The 17,131-nt window shown below is 44.3% G+C and overlaps 1 protein-coding gene and 1 long non-coding RNA gene across 2 annotated transcripts; both read right to left on the bottom strand.

Moving 5' to 3' along the window:
* Nucleotides 1-8,286: 8,286 nt before the first annotated feature.
* LOC127332632 (uncharacterized) lies at nt 8,287-10,506 on the bottom strand. The gene is made up of 4 exons (XR_007870568.2): nt 10,209-10,506; nt 9,861-10,105; nt 9,033-9,086; nt 8,287-8,556 (listed from the first exon to the last, which is right to left on the bottom strand). It is a non-coding gene; the product is annotated as an uncharacterized lncRNA (long non-coding RNA).
* A 402-nt stretch (nt 10,507-10,908) lies between these two features.
* On the bottom strand, nt 10,909-16,821 carry LOC139835483 (uncharacterized). Its single transcript, XM_071825341.1, has 4 exons — nt 16,225-16,821; nt 13,658-15,392; nt 12,538-13,432; nt 10,909-11,761 (listed from the first exon to the last, which is right to left on the bottom strand). Exons 1-4 carry the CDS (start codon nt 16,819-16,821, stop codon nt 10,909-10,911), a joined length of 4,080 nt encoding a protein of 1,359 aa, XP_071681442.1.
* Nucleotides 16,822-17,131: the final 310 nt, after the last annotated feature.

Below are 17,131 nucleotides of genomic sequence, written 5' to 3'. Positions count from 1 at the left end.
ATTCGTCTGCGGAGATGAGGCAATCCCCATCGATCCCTGAAGACATGTACCCGACCTCTCTATTACATTCACCATCTAATCATCCATCATGCCATCCTTAAGCTTCCTTGCCAACGCTGAATCACATATGTTACCATCATAAAGCACATGAACAGAATTATAAAACACTATAGAAAGCTCATCCAAATTCACATTCGAGGAGATAAAATTTTCTGAATTATGCCCCATACCATTTGCTGCAGCTAAGACAGCCACAGAAGATCCTCCAGAAGCCACCAATGATTGCACATCATTGCCAATCATGGCCTCATGATTAGTTGCAGCATCTTTGTGCAGTCCGGGCCATCCTAGTTTGTCCAACCAGATCTTCTGCGGCAAGACTTCGCTGTTCGCCACGAAAGGCGCTGCATCAGCCACAGACAATCCTGCCTCGCGTAGCCCGACCGATAGGGACAGATGCGGCATGCAAGGGCTGACCACTGCTGCTCCTCTCCCCAACGTTCTTCACGCACGCGGCGTTCTGTGGTTGGCTGCAGCTTCGCTGCTTCGGCCTACTGCGCCGATCGGGGTTGACCGTTGCTGCTCTCCGCAGCGCACGCGGCAGGCCGCGATTGGCTACAGCCACGCTGCTCCTGCTGCACCAACTAGCTGCACAACGCTGTCGCTGGGTGGCTGCTGCAGCGCGCAGTGGCTGCCTCCACGCACGCGACACGAGGACTGACTGGGCTCAATCCAAATGCAGATCCCCTGGGCATAAAATCTGTATGAAAATCAGTGTAATTTTTGTCATTTGCTAGCAGATTTTAAACATGAAATAAAGACCTATAAGAATGATCATTTTTGCTCAAATTTGAATCAAATGGAGAACTACCTGAAGGAGAAAGCTTGACATTCATTGACCCAATTTTAGTTACATCAAAATGCTCAAGTTGCTCTTGCATCCCATCTCCTCCATTATTTTCATTTGGACCAACTTGATCATTATTTTTAGATGTTGCATCCCCATCATTTGTCTTCGGATCCATGTCCATAGCATTGCCACCATTATTTCCTTGTCCATATGATCATCAGTCCCATCATTGCCATTGTTTGCATCCACCATATTCACTTCTTGAGACCCATGACTTGTCTCTACTTCAAATTTCAATTTGAAAACCCCTCTTCTAAGAAACACATCACTATCTGCAGGAATAAGGTTACGATCCAAGCAACCAATCTTGGTCCTAAGCACCTTGTTCTTACGAGTATAAGCCATGTCCACATCTAGAGTTTTCCCAAAAAGAGTTCCCACCCCCATAGGGAAAGATAATCAGATCTCGTGTCGGAAGGCAACCCAGATACTCTAACCAAACCTCTGGCAGCATATACAAAGGCTCCTCCAGAGATGACCAAAGATTAAAAGAAAGACAGGATTCCCTATCAGTACATATATATGTGCCAAAGTTCTTCAGCCTCTGAACTTCCTGTTTGCTTGGTAGCTTAACTCTAAACACATTATCCTTGTAGTGATAAACCTCCCAATTAAATTTCTTATACAGCATAATTTTCCTCAATTGATCAATTATTTCTAGTATAGTCATAACATCAACATCTACAGTAACCTTGACTAACTTAGGATTCTCCACCTTGGCTTTGAAAGCCCCACATGTAAGCACAAAAAACATCAAGCCTTTATTAGCATAACCATGTATGGTGGCAGTGCGTTTAGGAGCATGAATGTGATGGCAAGCAGAAGTAGTATGATTAACAGACACACATAGATCACAATATGGCGTAGGACAATCATCGATATAGTGCCCTAGTTTTTTGCATCTGAAACATGACTTCTTCTCCTCTTTTTTCTTCTTCGAAGGGCCCGACCCTTCATTCTCCTTCCCTTTCACTGCTGCCACCTGAGGATTCCTCTCCTCCTGAGTTACAACTTCACCCTGCTGTTGCACAACAGCTGGTGCCGCAATCGACACCACTACTTCTTGATTTGGAGCTCCCTTAGACCCCACTGTAACCCTCACCTGCGACATCCCACCCGCCTCTGGCACCTTCTGAGCTGCTGTCACTGCTGCCACTACCGCTTGCACCGTTTGCTGTAGCAAATCTGCATCAATAACACCTCTTGCCACAGCTCCATTCGGAGTAGTCCTGAGACGGTTTTGATAACCATCTCGACCCCCATTGTTGCCACTGTTCCACCTTTGTTGGTTCGCTCCATACCCGAACCTATTGCCATTTTGAGGAGCACCTCTCTGATAATTCATGTGCCCACCGCCCCAATTGTCTTCATTGTATCCTTGGCCATTATTCATGCCGAAAGCACCACTAGGCTCCCCATGCACGAAATTCCGCCCGAAACCTTGCCCTGCCCGGCCTCCACCAAAGCCCTGGCTGTTGCCAAACCCTTGGCCGCCACACCCTCCTCTCTGACAATAGGCACCGCCTCGACCGCGCCCAGCGTTGGCTCTACCAAAGCCAACACAGCCATGGTTGAAGCCACCCCGGCCCAGATTGAACTGACCATCGACGCCATTCATGGTGGAAAGAGACTGCCGCCGTTGCACAGCCGACACCCCCTCCTCGATGCGTTTCCACGCAACACCGAACAGATGGCGAAAAGCACGTCCATCGACGGCTCCTCCAACCCTAACCTGGTGAAGTGGACGATCGGCGTTGGATCGAACTTTGGATGTGATTATGCCGGATCAGAGCGACAGATTATTTGGGCCCCAACGAGCCCGAAACAAACTTCGCTCAGCCCAACCTCTGACCGGGCCCATAACACATGAATTTGAAATCTCCGAAACTTTTGGGTCGAGGATCTTCGTGTTGATCGCCGGTGACCAACGTCGCCGGTGAACCACTATCCACCCTTCCGAACCATCGTCCACGAAAACCGAAGGTTACAAAACTTGTTTGTTTTTTTATCTTCGGGACTAACCGGCCCAACGGCCGTGAGAATGGCGTTAACATACCTTCATCCTCGAACTGGATCAGGCCGATCGCCACCTCCCTCTGAGCCTTCTGCCGATTACGCCTCTTGGTTGCCCGCCGCATCAGCTCCGACGATCTCTCCGAGATATCTCTTTCACTCACCTAGATGGGAGTCTGCTAGAGATACCTCCGGGGATCGCCAACTCCGGCCGACAACACTTCCTCCGCATATCCATCTCCCTCCTTGTCGGACAATTGCAATGCCCAGAAATGACCTCCGAGAGGATGCTCCGGTAAGCAGGCATCATCCCTCCCCGTCGGGCTCGTCGCCAGCATCCGTGGAGCGGGATCGCCACTCACGTCGCCCGTCGCCAGCCTAACGGTCATATCCTCCGGATGGTGGGGTCCATCGGCTTTGTCATACAGATGAAGATGATGAGGAATTCATGAGCCTTTACTGAACAGTCGACCGGTGTCCGTCGTGGATATGAAATACCATTATAATTTACAAAATAGTGTTGATTTTTAATTTAATAGTTTTCTTCCATCGTAGTAGGTTGTTTATTTACCAATAGTTCACGAACCATAATTTTATTTTTGCAACATAAGGACTACCTTGTGTAAATGGCAATTTAATTATCTCTTGTTCATCAGTCGTGCTGTATGGGTTATCATCTGAGGTAGAGACAATGTTTATAGATGGAATTACTTGCTTGGAGGCCGTGCATCCACTGACACTCTACTCAACGTCAAGCCAAAGCTGAGTCATGTCTCTTCTTTGTGAAGAGACGGTTAATGGGTTGTTGAATATATAAGCAAATATCTATATGAAATCATCCGTACAAGTAATTGATAAATCATGACTATGAAAATAATAAATAAACCAATCGTGCAGGCTAGTAAGGTAGATAAACAGATCACATCTAAACAAGACAAACCGATCGCATGTACCACAGAAATTAGAAGAAGAAACTCTAACAGAAACTGAAAGAGAAACGACAAGATCACATACTTCGCGGCAGCATCGTTGTCGCCCATGTTTAGGTTGCCAAATAAGTCGCTGAGATCCGGAAAGAAGTTGTCGGTGTGGAGGAACTCGTCTTCCGATGACGACGTCGTGATGCCAGTAGTCGCGCCAGAGCGCTCCTCAAAAACCTGATTGTCCCTCACCCGTAAACGTTCACGAGAGACGGGGTTCCGGAGGCCTAATGTCCCGGCAGTCGGTGCACGCCGACGGACATGATGAGGAAGTCGAAGGCGGCGGCGCAATGAACTGGAAACAGGTAGTCGCGTATGCGTCTAGTACAGGCTAGGTTTTGCGTTCGCGCTTATATAGTGCGGTTCGGGAAGGTCGTGAGACGCAGCCCACGTATGATTCCAGAATAACCGGAACAAAAACGGCTGTGTTAACGTCCGTTAATGACTCATAATTGATTACACAATTCAGCAAAAAGATAAGCTCGGCTCGGCGAGATTCCCGCAACAACCCGCGACGCGTCGTGACGTGCGTGCGTGACGAGGCGAGGTGAGGCGGGCGGCGGAGGAGGGGGAGTGCGCGAGGGCTCTCTCTCTTTTCACTCACTTGCTAGGACTACAACAGCCCACCTTATATACCACTCCAACTCTCTCCTAACTAGCAATGTGGGAATAAACTTTAGCCCCCACTAGTGCTACCACTGATTTTTGAAATGGGCAGTGTGAGTTTCAGAATTTGATAATGGGCCATGGGCCAAAGACCAAATGCCCAAAAATTCCAGCAATCCCCCACAAACTGTAATTGGCACATCTCATCGATAAGTTTCTAGAACATTGTTTTATATACCGGTATGTCGTGGAGACTGTTAAGTTGAACTTCCACTTAAAGCTTCATATTACACTAGATTGCAACTTGGATAGTGGACTATGCCTTGAACTACAAGTTTTCTGCGCACTACCTTCATACAAAGCCTAGACCGATACTAGGCTGCCGCGAGACTTCCTCGCGATTTGGAGCTTATACGTCATACTCCAGTGCCTTTCATGAGTTTACTAGAGAGCACCCAACTCTCATAGATTGCGACGTTTAACATCAGACTCATATAGGTGTGTTCTTTAAAAGATGTTCTGCTGGACAACATCTTTGCTAAAATAAGCCACTTAGAACACATTAAAATAATTATCAACCTGCCATGCAGATTAGGAGAGTATTGCATCTACGGAGTGGTAAAATTGCTATAGGTATATAAACTCTCCTCCCAGCTGACCAACAACTTGTCTCCCAGCTCTAATTCACGGGATCTCCGATCACATAGAGTGGGTTACCATCGTGGGAAGCTCATAGTGTGGGTCACATACCCATCTCCCTCGATGCATTTTCTATCATTCGTGATAGTCCCTTTGTGAAGGGGTCTGCCAGGTTTCTACACGTATGTATATAATCCAACGCTATACCGGAGTTTCTCATTTTCTTGATAGTTTTCAGTCTCCTCTTCACATGCCTTGATGACTACATATTATCCTTAGAACTGTTTACTTTGATGATCAAAGTTTGATTATCACAGTTCATAGGAATAGCGGGTATTGGTTTCTCAATCATAGGTAAGTCCATCAAGAGCTCACGAAGCCACTCTGCTAGCTTCAACAGTGGCTGTGTCTAATGCGGTGAGTTCTTCTTCCATAGTTGACCTCGTAATGATGGTCTACTTGCAATACTTCCAGAAACAGCGCCACCTCCAAGTGTAAACAAATAACCACTTGTGGCCTTAGTCTCATCAGCATCAGATATCCAATTTGCATCACTATAACCCTCAAATACCCTTGGATACCCAGTATAGTGAATGCCATAACTCGCAGTGCCTTTTAAATAGCGCAAAACTCTCTCAAGAGCATGCCAATGAACATCTCCAGGTCTAGACACAAAACTGATGAGTTTACTTACAGCAAAGGAGATGTCAGGCCTCGTGGCACTGGCTAAATACATAAGCGATCCAATGATCTGCGAATATCGCAATTGATCTCTAGCAATTCTTTTATTCTTACGAATTATCACACTAGGATCATAAGGCGTTGGAGAAGATTTGCAGTCGCTATACCCGAAGCGACTCAGGATCTTTTCCACATAGTGGGACTGAAGCAATGTAATCCCACCATCGTCATCCTTCAGCAGCTTGATGTTTAAGATCACATCAGCTACTCCAAGTCCTTCATCTCAAAACAACGAGATAGGAACTCCTTGACCTCCTTAATCGCAGTAAGGTTGGTCCCAAATATCAATATGTCATCGACATAGAGACAAAGAATAACTCCCTCGCCCCCACCATAGCGATAGTATACACACTTGTCAGCTTTGTTTACAACAAATCCTTCAGCGATTAAAGGTCTTTCAAACTTCTCACGCCACTGCTTAGGCGCTTGCTTATGCCCATACAAAGACTTCAGTAATTTACACACCTTTCCTTCTTGACCATCTACTACAAATCCATTAGGCTGCTCCATATAAATTTACTCTTCAAGCTCTCCATTTAGGAAAGCAGTCTTAACATCCATTTGATGAACGAGAAGACCATGTGAGGCAGCCAAGGATAGTAGCACTTGAATGGTGGTCAATCTGGCAACAGGTGAGTATGTATCAAAGAAATCTTCACCTTCTTTCTGGGTATAACCCTTGGCCACAAGACCTGCCTTGTACTTTTCAATAGTACCATCAGGCCTAAGCTTTTTCTTGAACATCCATTTACATCCTACAGGTTCGCACCCATAAGGACGATCAGTAATTTCCCAAGTTCCATTGGCTAAGATGGAATTCATCTCTCTACAGACATCATCCTTCCAGTAGTCAGCATCCAGAGATGCATAGGCTTCTGAAATAGAAGTGGGAGTGTCATCCACGAGGTACACAATGAAATCATGTCCAAAGGACTTTGCAGTCCTATGTCTCTTGCTCCTTTTGGGAGCTTCATTGTCATCCTCCACAGGATTATCAAAGTGTTCTATAGCCATGGTAGGTTCAGGAAATAATTCCTGAGTAGATGAACTGGGCATCTCCTGAATTGATGAGCCAGACGTTTCTTTCATAGGAAAGATGTCCTCAAAGAAAGTCGCATCATTTGACTCCATAATTGTACCAACATGCATGTCGGATACCTCAGATTTTACTATAAAAAATATGTAGCCAATGCTATGAAATGCATATCCCAGAAGAACACAATCCACGGTTTTTGGTCCAAGCTTGCACTTCTTGGGTATCGACACATGATTTACTTTCGCCATACAACCCCAAGTTCGTAGGTAAGAGAGGTTCAACCTTTTTTCTTTCCCATTCCTCAAAAGAGGTAATGGTTTTGTTCTTTGTGGGGACACGGTTTAGGACATGACATGCAGTCAATATCGCCTCCCCCCACCATGCCTTGGATAGACCCGATGTATTTTACATGACGTTAACCAAATCAGTTAGAGTACAGTTCTTTCTTTTGGCCACCCCATTTGACTGAGGTGAGTAGGGAGGCATCCTCTCATGGATAATACCATGTTCCGCACAAAAAGAATCAAACTAGTTGGAAAAATACTCTCCACCACGATCAGACCTTAGCCGCTTGATCTTTCGATCAAGTTGGTTTTCTGCTTCAGCTTTAAAGATTTTGAAGTGATTAAGAGCTTCATCTTTAGATTTCAGGAGGTACACATAACAATATCGAGTAGAGTCATCAATTAGAGTCATGAAGTATCTTTTCCCTCCTTTTGTCAATTCACCATTCATTTCACAAAGATCCGAATGTATAAGCTCCAGCGGTGTCTCTTGCATCCGCAGTCTTGTGAGAATTACGTGGTTGCTTAGCTTGCACACACACTTGGCACTTGGATTTCTTGACAATAGAAAATTTCGGAATTATATTCATATTCGCTAGCCCCATCGTGCACCCAAAATTAATATGACAAAGTCGTGAATACCAAATATCGGATTCACTATCATTGCAAACATGATTAATAATTTGAGTACATAAGTCTGATAAAGATAAGCTGAACAAGCCTCCGCACACATAACCCTTTCCAACAAATTGTCCACACTTAGAAATTACAACTTTATTGGACTCAAAAACCAACTTAAAACCATCTCGACATAAAAGCGATCCACTAACGAGATTTTTATTAATGGAGGGAACGTGTTGCACATTCTTCAGCTGGATGGTCTTTCCCGAAGTAAACTTAAGATCCATCGTAAGAACACCACGAACAGAAGCACGTGAGCTGTTTCCCATCAGCACGGAGGAAGTCCTTGTGACCTGATAAGAAGAAAACATAGAAACATCAGAACATACATGTGTGTTGGCTCCTGTGTCTATCCACCAATCAGGAGAAATACATACTGAAGCGACACAACCTGACTACAGATTGAATCTCTGTGCTTTCTGTGCTAGTCCCTTGGATCAATCGCTAGCACACACAGTTCGATGAATAACCAGAATAGCAAATGCGTCAATTATTACAACGTATGATCCATGGTATAATTATTACAAAGCGCATAGCTCAAGGCTAGCTGAAAATAACATAGTTCAAGCAGCAAATAATTAAACGAAGAGCTCCATCACGTCACAGGCGAACATGTTGGGTGTAAGCTCGCAACCTACGGTATCACTTACTCGTCTTCAGAATAACCTGCAACATAAAAACGTTGCAGCCCCGAAGGGTCATTACACTTGGAATGGAAATGGCAAGATGTCATATGGTGGCTTTTTATGGCGCCTATCGCTACATGATATTTGGCAGGTGGAGTTCATATTTGCGTAAAGCCAGTTTTATTTTCCCTACTCTCAAAACATTTATTTAAAACATAGTATATCAATAAGACTAATTACTACCCATAATCCACCTGGTGCATTAATATTCAGAAATTCGACTGACGAGATCATCCAACAGTTTCAAGCTCTAATTGCTCATAGATGTCCGTAACCGGGGACACGGCTAAGTACTTAGATTTGACATGGTTGTTTTCATTAAGAGAATAAAACATTTATCTCTCGCAACCTCTCCACTTTGATAATATCCCAGGGCCAGCAATTTGAAAACAGTATGCACATAAAACAACTACCAATGCATAGAAAACAGTAGGATAATGAGTTTGTGACACTTGCCTTGGTCGGTGTTCAGACAGTCGTCGCAATCGCACTCGTTGCAATCCGGGCAATCTAACGCAAGCAAAACAATTCACAATCAAACACCAAACAACACAAACAGGTATAACACATAATGAAAATATGCATGCATGCTCTGGAAAGAAATTTGATATCAAACATTTTTATAAACAATTACTTTATGCAATAAAGATTTCAAATAGCCATTTAACCATGAACAAAATATATATGTATAAAATAGTTTCTTGCAGGCATACTGGTGAATAGGCAATTTAAGTATCTGCAATTTGGCGTTGGATTCATATTAAAATATTTTGCAGAATTTAAAATATACTAAAAATACTATATACACGATTTTAAATTGCAAAATTCGCAAGTTTCGTAACAGTACAAACTAACAGTACCAAAATATTCTTCTCATTTTTCTGAATCCAACGATATATTATTTGTTCAAAACCGAGTTACGAAACTTTAATAATGAATTTTACAAGATTAAACATTTCGCGGTTTATTAATAATTTTATCCGAAAAGCTGTCAGGAAAAGTTTCTCGGATGGAGAAACTTTCTACACGAAAGTTGCAGGGAATTCAATTACGAACTCAATGCAAAAGGAATCATCTAAAACGGAGCTATAGATTATTTGTTATGAATTTTCAAAGATTATATGCGTGAACAAGCTAGCACCAACTGCATGACCGATCGATTAGGAAGTACGAGACAGTACGGTTCAGTTATTTGAGCTACAGCCTACAGTGACCCTTGGATTCAGATCTAGTGGCATACGGAGGATTTGCTAATTCTATTCCAAAGTGAAAGCTGTGGCTTACTGTGGCACAGACGCGGCAAGGTGATGGCTCGGGCGGCGTCTCCGGATGATTTGCAACGGCGGTGACGTGGTCTGAGCAATGCGGCGGACACTGGCAGTACCGGCGGTGTTCTTGGCGACGGTTCTCGCGATCCTGAACGACGGCGACGACGGGACGACGACGACAACACCGGGCGGCACACTCTGCTGATCGTTCTTGTCTTCAGCAGAACTCCGGCGGCGATAATATCCCGGCTCCTTAGTGGTCTGTAGATGGGGTAAAAGGATGAGAACGAGGTGGTAGATCAAGGGGAAGATATTGGCGTAGGCGAGAGGGTCTCAGGAGGTCTGAGACGACGACGACATCAACCTCCGAAGCTCAGCGATGGCGGCGGCGGCTCGAACTCCGGCGAGAAATTTGCGCAGCCTGGCGGCGCAAAAATTGGGGATTTTAGGGGAATAAAATAGAGGAGGTTTGGGGGTATTTATAGGTCGAAAATCCGTGGCAAACGCCAGCGAAATCGTTGAGATTTTTGCGTACTGGTTCTCCGTTTCCTTCTCGTACAGGAGCTGGAGTTTTGCTGAAGGTTGAAGATGTACTGCGGGACCCACGGTCAGGAAAAGAAAAATTAAAGAAATCAAGAGAAGAGAAGATAGGATGCTGTGCGTCGTGGGTTGCTGGGACGACCAGCTGAGCCGTTTGGCTTGGCTGTGTCTTTTGCCCTGGCCGGTCAGTTCTCTTTTATTTTTCTTTATTCTTTTCTCTTTTCTGGTTCTTATTACTGTTTTAGCTACAGGTTATAAAACTGACGCAATTAATAATTTCGAAAATTTGTAAATACTCCCAGTACAATATCTGGACATAATGAGCACAGCTCCAATCCAGTAAGGCACTAGGATAAAAATAGTATGCATATAGATTAATCAACAAGGAGCAATACTAGCAGTATAAAACTTTTATGCAAGATACAAGTAAAACATTTTCTAAAACTGAAACTTTAACATGCTGATATGATGCAATGCATGTATTTGAAATGCACAGTTTTTGGGATGTTACAAACCTAACCCCCTTAAGATGAATCTCGCCCTCGAGATTCGAAGTGGCTAGCAAATAGGTGTGGGTGGTCTTCTCGAAGATCATCCTCTCTCTCCCAAGTTGCTTCCTCCTCTGAATGATGATTCCACTGAACCTTGCAAAATCTGATCGTCTTGGTGCGAGTAAACCTCTCTGCTGTATCAAGAATCTTGACAGGCTTCTCCTCATATGTAAGATCACTTTCTAGTTGAACCTCATCCAATGGAATGGTGTCTCTCAACGGTGTGGCTGCCATCTCCGGATGACACTTCTTCAACTGGGATACATGAAACACGTTATGAACTGCTGATAGTGCCTCTGGCAATTCTAGCTCATATGCAACCTCTCCTTTGCGTGATAGAATTTTATATGGTCCGATGAATCTCGGTGCTAACTTTCCTTTAATTCCAAACCTCTTAATGCCACGGAGCGGTGAAACTCTAAGGTATGCTCTATCTCCCACTTCATATGTAACCTCTCTACGGTTGGAATCCGCATAACTCTTCTGTCTCGATTGAGCTACCTTCAACCTATCTCGAATGAGTCTAACTTTCTCCTCAGCTTCCTTGATCACATCAGGTCCAAAGAAACTACGCTCTCCAACTCCATCCCATAACAATGGTGTTCTGCACTTCCTACCATACAATGCCTGAAATGGAGCCATCTCAATACTAGACTGATAGCTATTGTTGTAGGAAAACTCCGCATATGGTAAATTCTCATCCCAACTAGATCCATAATCTAGAGCGCAAGCTCTAAGCATATCCTCCAAAATCTGATTTACTCTTTCTGTTTGTCCATCAGTCTGCGGATGAAAAGCTGTGCTAAACTCCAATCTGGTTCCAAGTGATTCATGCAATTTGCGCCAAAAGTGAGAAGTGAATTGAGTACCTCTATCAGAAACAATTCCCTTCGGAACTCCATGTGAGCACACAATCTTGCTCATATAAATCTTGGCTAATTTGGCGCTTGTGTATGTGGTCTTTACTGGTATGAAGTGAGCTACTTTGGTCAAACGATCAACCACTACCCAAATTGAATCATACCCCGCTCTAGTCTTGGGTAATCCTGTGATGAAATCCATACCAATTTTGTCCCACTTCCAATCGGGTATTGGCAACGGCTGTAGCAATCCTGCTGGTTTCTGATGTTCGGCTTTCACTCTGCTGCATACATCACATAATGCAATATACTCTGCAATCTCCCTTTTCATGTTAGCCCACCAAAATCTCTCTCGCAGGTCCATATACATCTTAGTGTTACCTGGATGAATAGAATATGGCGAATCATGAGCCTCCTGGAAAATCAACTTCCTAATCTCCGGATCATTGGGCACACATAAACGCTTCTCAAACCATAGCGCTCCTTGTTCATCCAAACGAAAACCTTCAGCTTTACCTTTCTCCATATTCTCTTTATTTCATCCATCTCATCATCCCCCTTCTGAGCTTCTCTAATTCTATCTAGCAGCGTTGGCACCACCTCCATTGATGCTAGGTATCCCTTTGGCACTATTTCCAACCTAAGGTCCTTGAACAGTTCACATAAATCCGATGGTAACTCCCCTGCGGTTAAACCATTCACATAAACCTTGCGGCTCAATGCATCAGCTACAACATTAGCCTTTCCGGGGTGGTACTGCAAATCCATATCATAATCCTTTATCAATTCCAACCATCTCCTTTGTCTCATGTTCAGCTCTTTCTGAGTAAATATGTACTTCAAACTCTTGTGATCCGTAAACACCTCACAATGCTTTCCCATTAGATAATGCCTCCATACCTTGAGTGCATGCACGACGGACGCTAGCTCCAGGTCATGCGTTGGATAATTCCTCTCATGATGCTTAAGTTGGCGCGAGGCATATGAAACCACTCTTCCATCTTGCATCAATACACTACCAAGTCCTTGACGAGAGGCATCACAATATACTTGAAAATCCTTCTGAATATCAGGCAAACATAGAACAGGTGCACTTACTAGGCGTTGCTTCAATTCTTGAAAGCTGGCCTCGCACTCATCAGTCCAAGTGAATTTCTTCTCCTTCTTCAATAATTCAGTCATCGGTTTGGCAATCTTGGAGAAATTTTCTATGAATCTCCGGTAATATCCTGCAAGTCCTAGGAAACTTCGGATTTCCCCTGCATTTTTAGGCGACTCCCACTCAGTCACAGCTGCTACCTTACTTGGATCAACTGCAACTCCTTCTGCTGAAACAATGTGTCCAAGAAATCCCACTTTGTTCAACCAAAACTCGCATTTGCTGAATTTAGCATACAACTTGTGTTCCCTAAGTTTCTCCATGATCAAACGCAAATGCTTCTCATGCTCATCTTCATCTTTAGAGTATATCAATATATCATCAATGAATACCACTACGAATTTATCCAAGTACTCCAGGAATACCTTGTTCATCATAGTCATAAAATATGCTGGAGCATTTGTTAGTCCAAAAGGCATAACTGTATACTCATATAAACCATACCTAGTAGTGAATGCAGTCTTAGGTATATCCTGCTCTCGAATCTTCAATTGGAAATAACCCGATCGAAGATCGATCTTAGAGAACACCTTTGCTCCTTTCAATTGGTCAAACAAGTCATTGATATTGGGCAGCGGGTACTTATTCTTAATGGTCACCTCATTGAGAGAGCGGAAATCCATAACTAGTCTCTTAGTAGAATCCTTCTTCTCCACAAATAAAACAGGCGCTCCCCAAGAAGATGAACTAGGCCGTATAAAACCCTTTTGCAGTTGCTCCCTAAGTTGTTTCTTAAGTTCCTTTAATTCTTCTACATCCATCTTATACGGTCTCTTAGCTATAGGTCCAGTTCCAGGCATTAATTCAATGAGAAACTCAACATCTCTATCAGGTGGCATTCCTGGTAACTCCTCTGGAAATACATCCGGATAATCTCTCACTATGCGCACATCCTCTATGCTAACCCCCTTAAGAGAATTGATGTTGGATCCCTTAAGCTCAAACGTGGACTTAAATCGAATGCGCTTCTTCTCCGGGGTTGTAAGCATTATTGCTCTATTAGCACAATCTATGACACCTTCATATTCCGTCATCCAATTCATGCCCAATATTATATCTAAGCCTTGTGACTCCAAAACAATCAGGCTAGTGGGGAAACTATGTGCTCCAATCTCTAAGGTTAAATGGGGACACCCATAGGTCGCAATCATCTCTCCCCCTGGTGAGTTTATTTTAATAGGCCTGTTTATGGTGCTAGTAGGTATCTTATTTCTATCCACAAATACCCTCGATATGAATGAATGTGATGCTCCAGTATCAAATAGTACGAGTGCTGGAAAATTATTGAGCAGAAACGAACCAATCACGGCGTCTGGCTCCTCATAGACTTCCTCCACATTGACATGGTTGACATGTCCCTTCTGAAACGGGGTTGGCTTCGCATTCACATCCTTCTTCTCTGGGCAATCATTAGCATAGTGCCCGGTCTTCCTGCATTTGAAGCACTCCACTTGGCTGATATCCCTGCCGGTGAAGTTGTTGGAACGGTTTCGGCCATTGTTATCTCCATTGTTGTGGCCATTACCTCTTCCAGAGTTGTGGTGAAGACGCTTCTGGCCATTATGGTGGTGGCCATTTCCTCCTTTGTGCTGATGTCCGTTCCCACCATGGTGGTTGTGTCCACTGCCTCCATGCTTATGTTGTCCAGAATTTCCATTACCATCATGGAATGTGCGGGTCCTCTGATGCGGCGCTGAGTTGTTGTGGTTATTGCTATGCTTCCTCTTGCGGTTCTCAGCTTGCTTCTGCTTTCCCTCAAGAATTGTTGCTTTGTCCAACAGTGTCTGAAAATCAGGAATATGCACAATGGACAATTGAACAGCAAGATCATCATGCAAACCATCCAGGAATCTCTCCTTCCTCTTTGCATCAGTATCCACATCTTCCGGTGCATAGCGCGCCAAGTTGCTGAACTCCTCTATGTACTCGGCCACAGTGCGGTGGTTCTGGCGCAGGTTTCGGAACTCCCTTCTCTTCAAGGTCATAACTCCAGTTGAAACATGAGCTGTGCGAAACCCTTCTTGAAACATCTCCCAGGTGATACCGGCAATGGGGTGGGTTATCTGATAATTATCCCACCATGATGCAGCTGGTCCTTCAAGCAAGTGAGCAGCAAACCTCACCTTCTCAGCTTCAGTACATCCGACTGTCACTAGATCCTTGTCCACAGCACGCAGCCAGTCCAATGCTATTATTGGCTCAGGTGCAGTGGAAAACTTGGCAGGCCTCAACCTCAGGAACCTTGTGAGCATGTCTACCCCTGGAGGTGGATTATTGTTGTTGTTGTGGTGGTTGTTATTGTTCTGGTTCTGGTTCGCTATGAACTGATTCATTGTCTGCATGAGCTGTGCCTGTGCGTTGATCAGCAGTTGCACATCAGGATTGGGGTTGTTGTTCCCAGTGTTGTTGCCACCGGTCCGTGCACGTCGAGGAGGCATCTGTTGGTTCAGCAAAGGTAAGTATAGATAGATAGAAACTAAAGAAAACACTACCCATACTAATACACAAACATCACAGAACCAAGCAATCATAGCAATTGACATAACCAAACAAACAAGCACCGTTGAAAAACATGACAGATTCTGTCCAGATTTCGTCTACTGTAGAAACGGAATTATCTGGGTATCCAAAACAGGTCGAAATCGAACGCCAATTTTTGTGCACGTACTACAGGAAATTCCGCATTTTTACAATTTTTTTCAGATTTTTCTGACGCTCCAGGAATTTATGAAAAATCGCGCAGTAAACAGTATCAGCAGAAAAACTGTAGCTCGCACAGACAACAACTTTTGGTAAAAACGAATTTAATACTGATTTATAAACCTCACGAAAATTCCATCACAATCATAGTTTAGAGAAAAGCAAATCCTAAACTTAAACTTGTCATACCACATGTTTTGATATGACATAGATCTAATGCGATATCGATTTCCTAACGAAGACTAAATTGGTGGACAATCCTAATTAGAACTTGAAGCGTTTGATGTAGTCCGTGCTCTTCTGGCACCGGCGCTTCTTTGGATGAGCATCCATGGCTGGTGGTTCATCCTCTTGAGGATCTTCATCATCACTTGAGACATAGATGATCACTTCCTCGGGGTCCTCTTCCTCTTCCTCATCATCTTCAGCATTTGCGCCACCTTCATCTCCACCATCATCTCCATCATCATCACTATCAGGGTCATCATCGTCTTCGTCATCGGACGGCGGCGGTGGGTTGAGTTGTGCTTGGAGTGCAGCAATCTGTGCATCCTTTGCAGCGAGTTGCACATTCAGTGCAGCGATCTGTGCATCCTTCTCTGTGATCTCAGCATCTCTCGTGTTGAGGGCAGTCTCCATGACATGGTTGGCTTGGTTTGAGGTAGCTAATTCTCCCTGGAGCTGATTCATCACCACGGTTGATGCGACATTCTTCTCGGTCTCCAACCTCAACATTTCCTTCACATCCCACAGGTGGCACTCCATGTCTTCATGCTGAAGGCGGCACATGGGCAGGTGAGATCTATCGCCCTGGGTCCTCGAGGGGTGTCCATTCAGGTCGCACCTTCCAAAGTGGCGAAAAGACGAGTTCGGCGGAAAGTTGCCATGATATTGATAGCAAAAACGGGACAATGCCTCCTGCATCGCCATGTCCGCGCCTATGTTCCAGCTGGGGTATTCCTTCATGATGATGGTGTCCTCCGTGTAAGGTGCTATGGCACGTCCACGGATGTTGGCCTCTATTTCCCACCTTCCATTAGCCAGCTGTCTTCCTCTACAGTAGGGCGATGGGAGGCCCAAATCCCTCACAGCGCGAGCTAGTTGCGTGCTGAACAGCTGACGATCTCCGTCGACTTCGGCATGAATGATGTGGGTGAACTCTGCCATCTATATTTCAAAAAGGAAAAGAATGAGAGCAGAAAATGATAAGAAATTACTAGAATGAAAATGAGATAAGTAAGGACTGAAATAAACATGGTTTTAATTCCTATGGTCTTCCTATTTTCTAATCCATTTTCTATGGTCACGAACCTACAGGCAACACAATGCTCTGATACCATCTGAAGCGACACAACCTGAATACAGATTGAATCTCTGTGCTTTCTGTGCTAGTCCCTTGGATCAATCGCTAGCACACACAGTTCGATGAATAACCAGAATAGCAAATGCGTCAATTATTACAACGTATGATCCATGG

This window comes from Lolium perenne, chromosome 2 (genome assembly GCF_019359855.2).
Source record: "Lolium perenne isolate Kyuss_39 chromosome 2, Kyuss_2.0, whole genome shotgun sequence".
NCBI classification, from domain to species: Eukaryota; Viridiplantae; Streptophyta; class Magnoliopsida; order Poales; family Poaceae; genus Lolium; species Lolium perenne.
The sequence above is the reverse complement of the archived record's forward strand: the minus strand, read 5'-3'. Positions and strand labels throughout refer to the sequence as shown.

Coding starts and splice junctions, on each gene's coding strand:
- LOC139835483 (XM_071825341.1), bottom strand. CDS start 16,821: ATGGCAGAGTTCACCCACATCATTCATGCCGAAGTCGACGGAGATCGT. Junction 15,393..16,224: donor CACAGATCGCTGCACTGAAT/GTGCAACTCGCT, acceptor CTGAACCAACAG/ATGCCTCCTCGACGTGCACG. Junction 11,762..12,537: donor TTGCAGTACCACCCCGGAAA/GGCTAATGTTGT, acceptor ATTGCATGAATC/ACTTGGAACCAGATTGGAGT.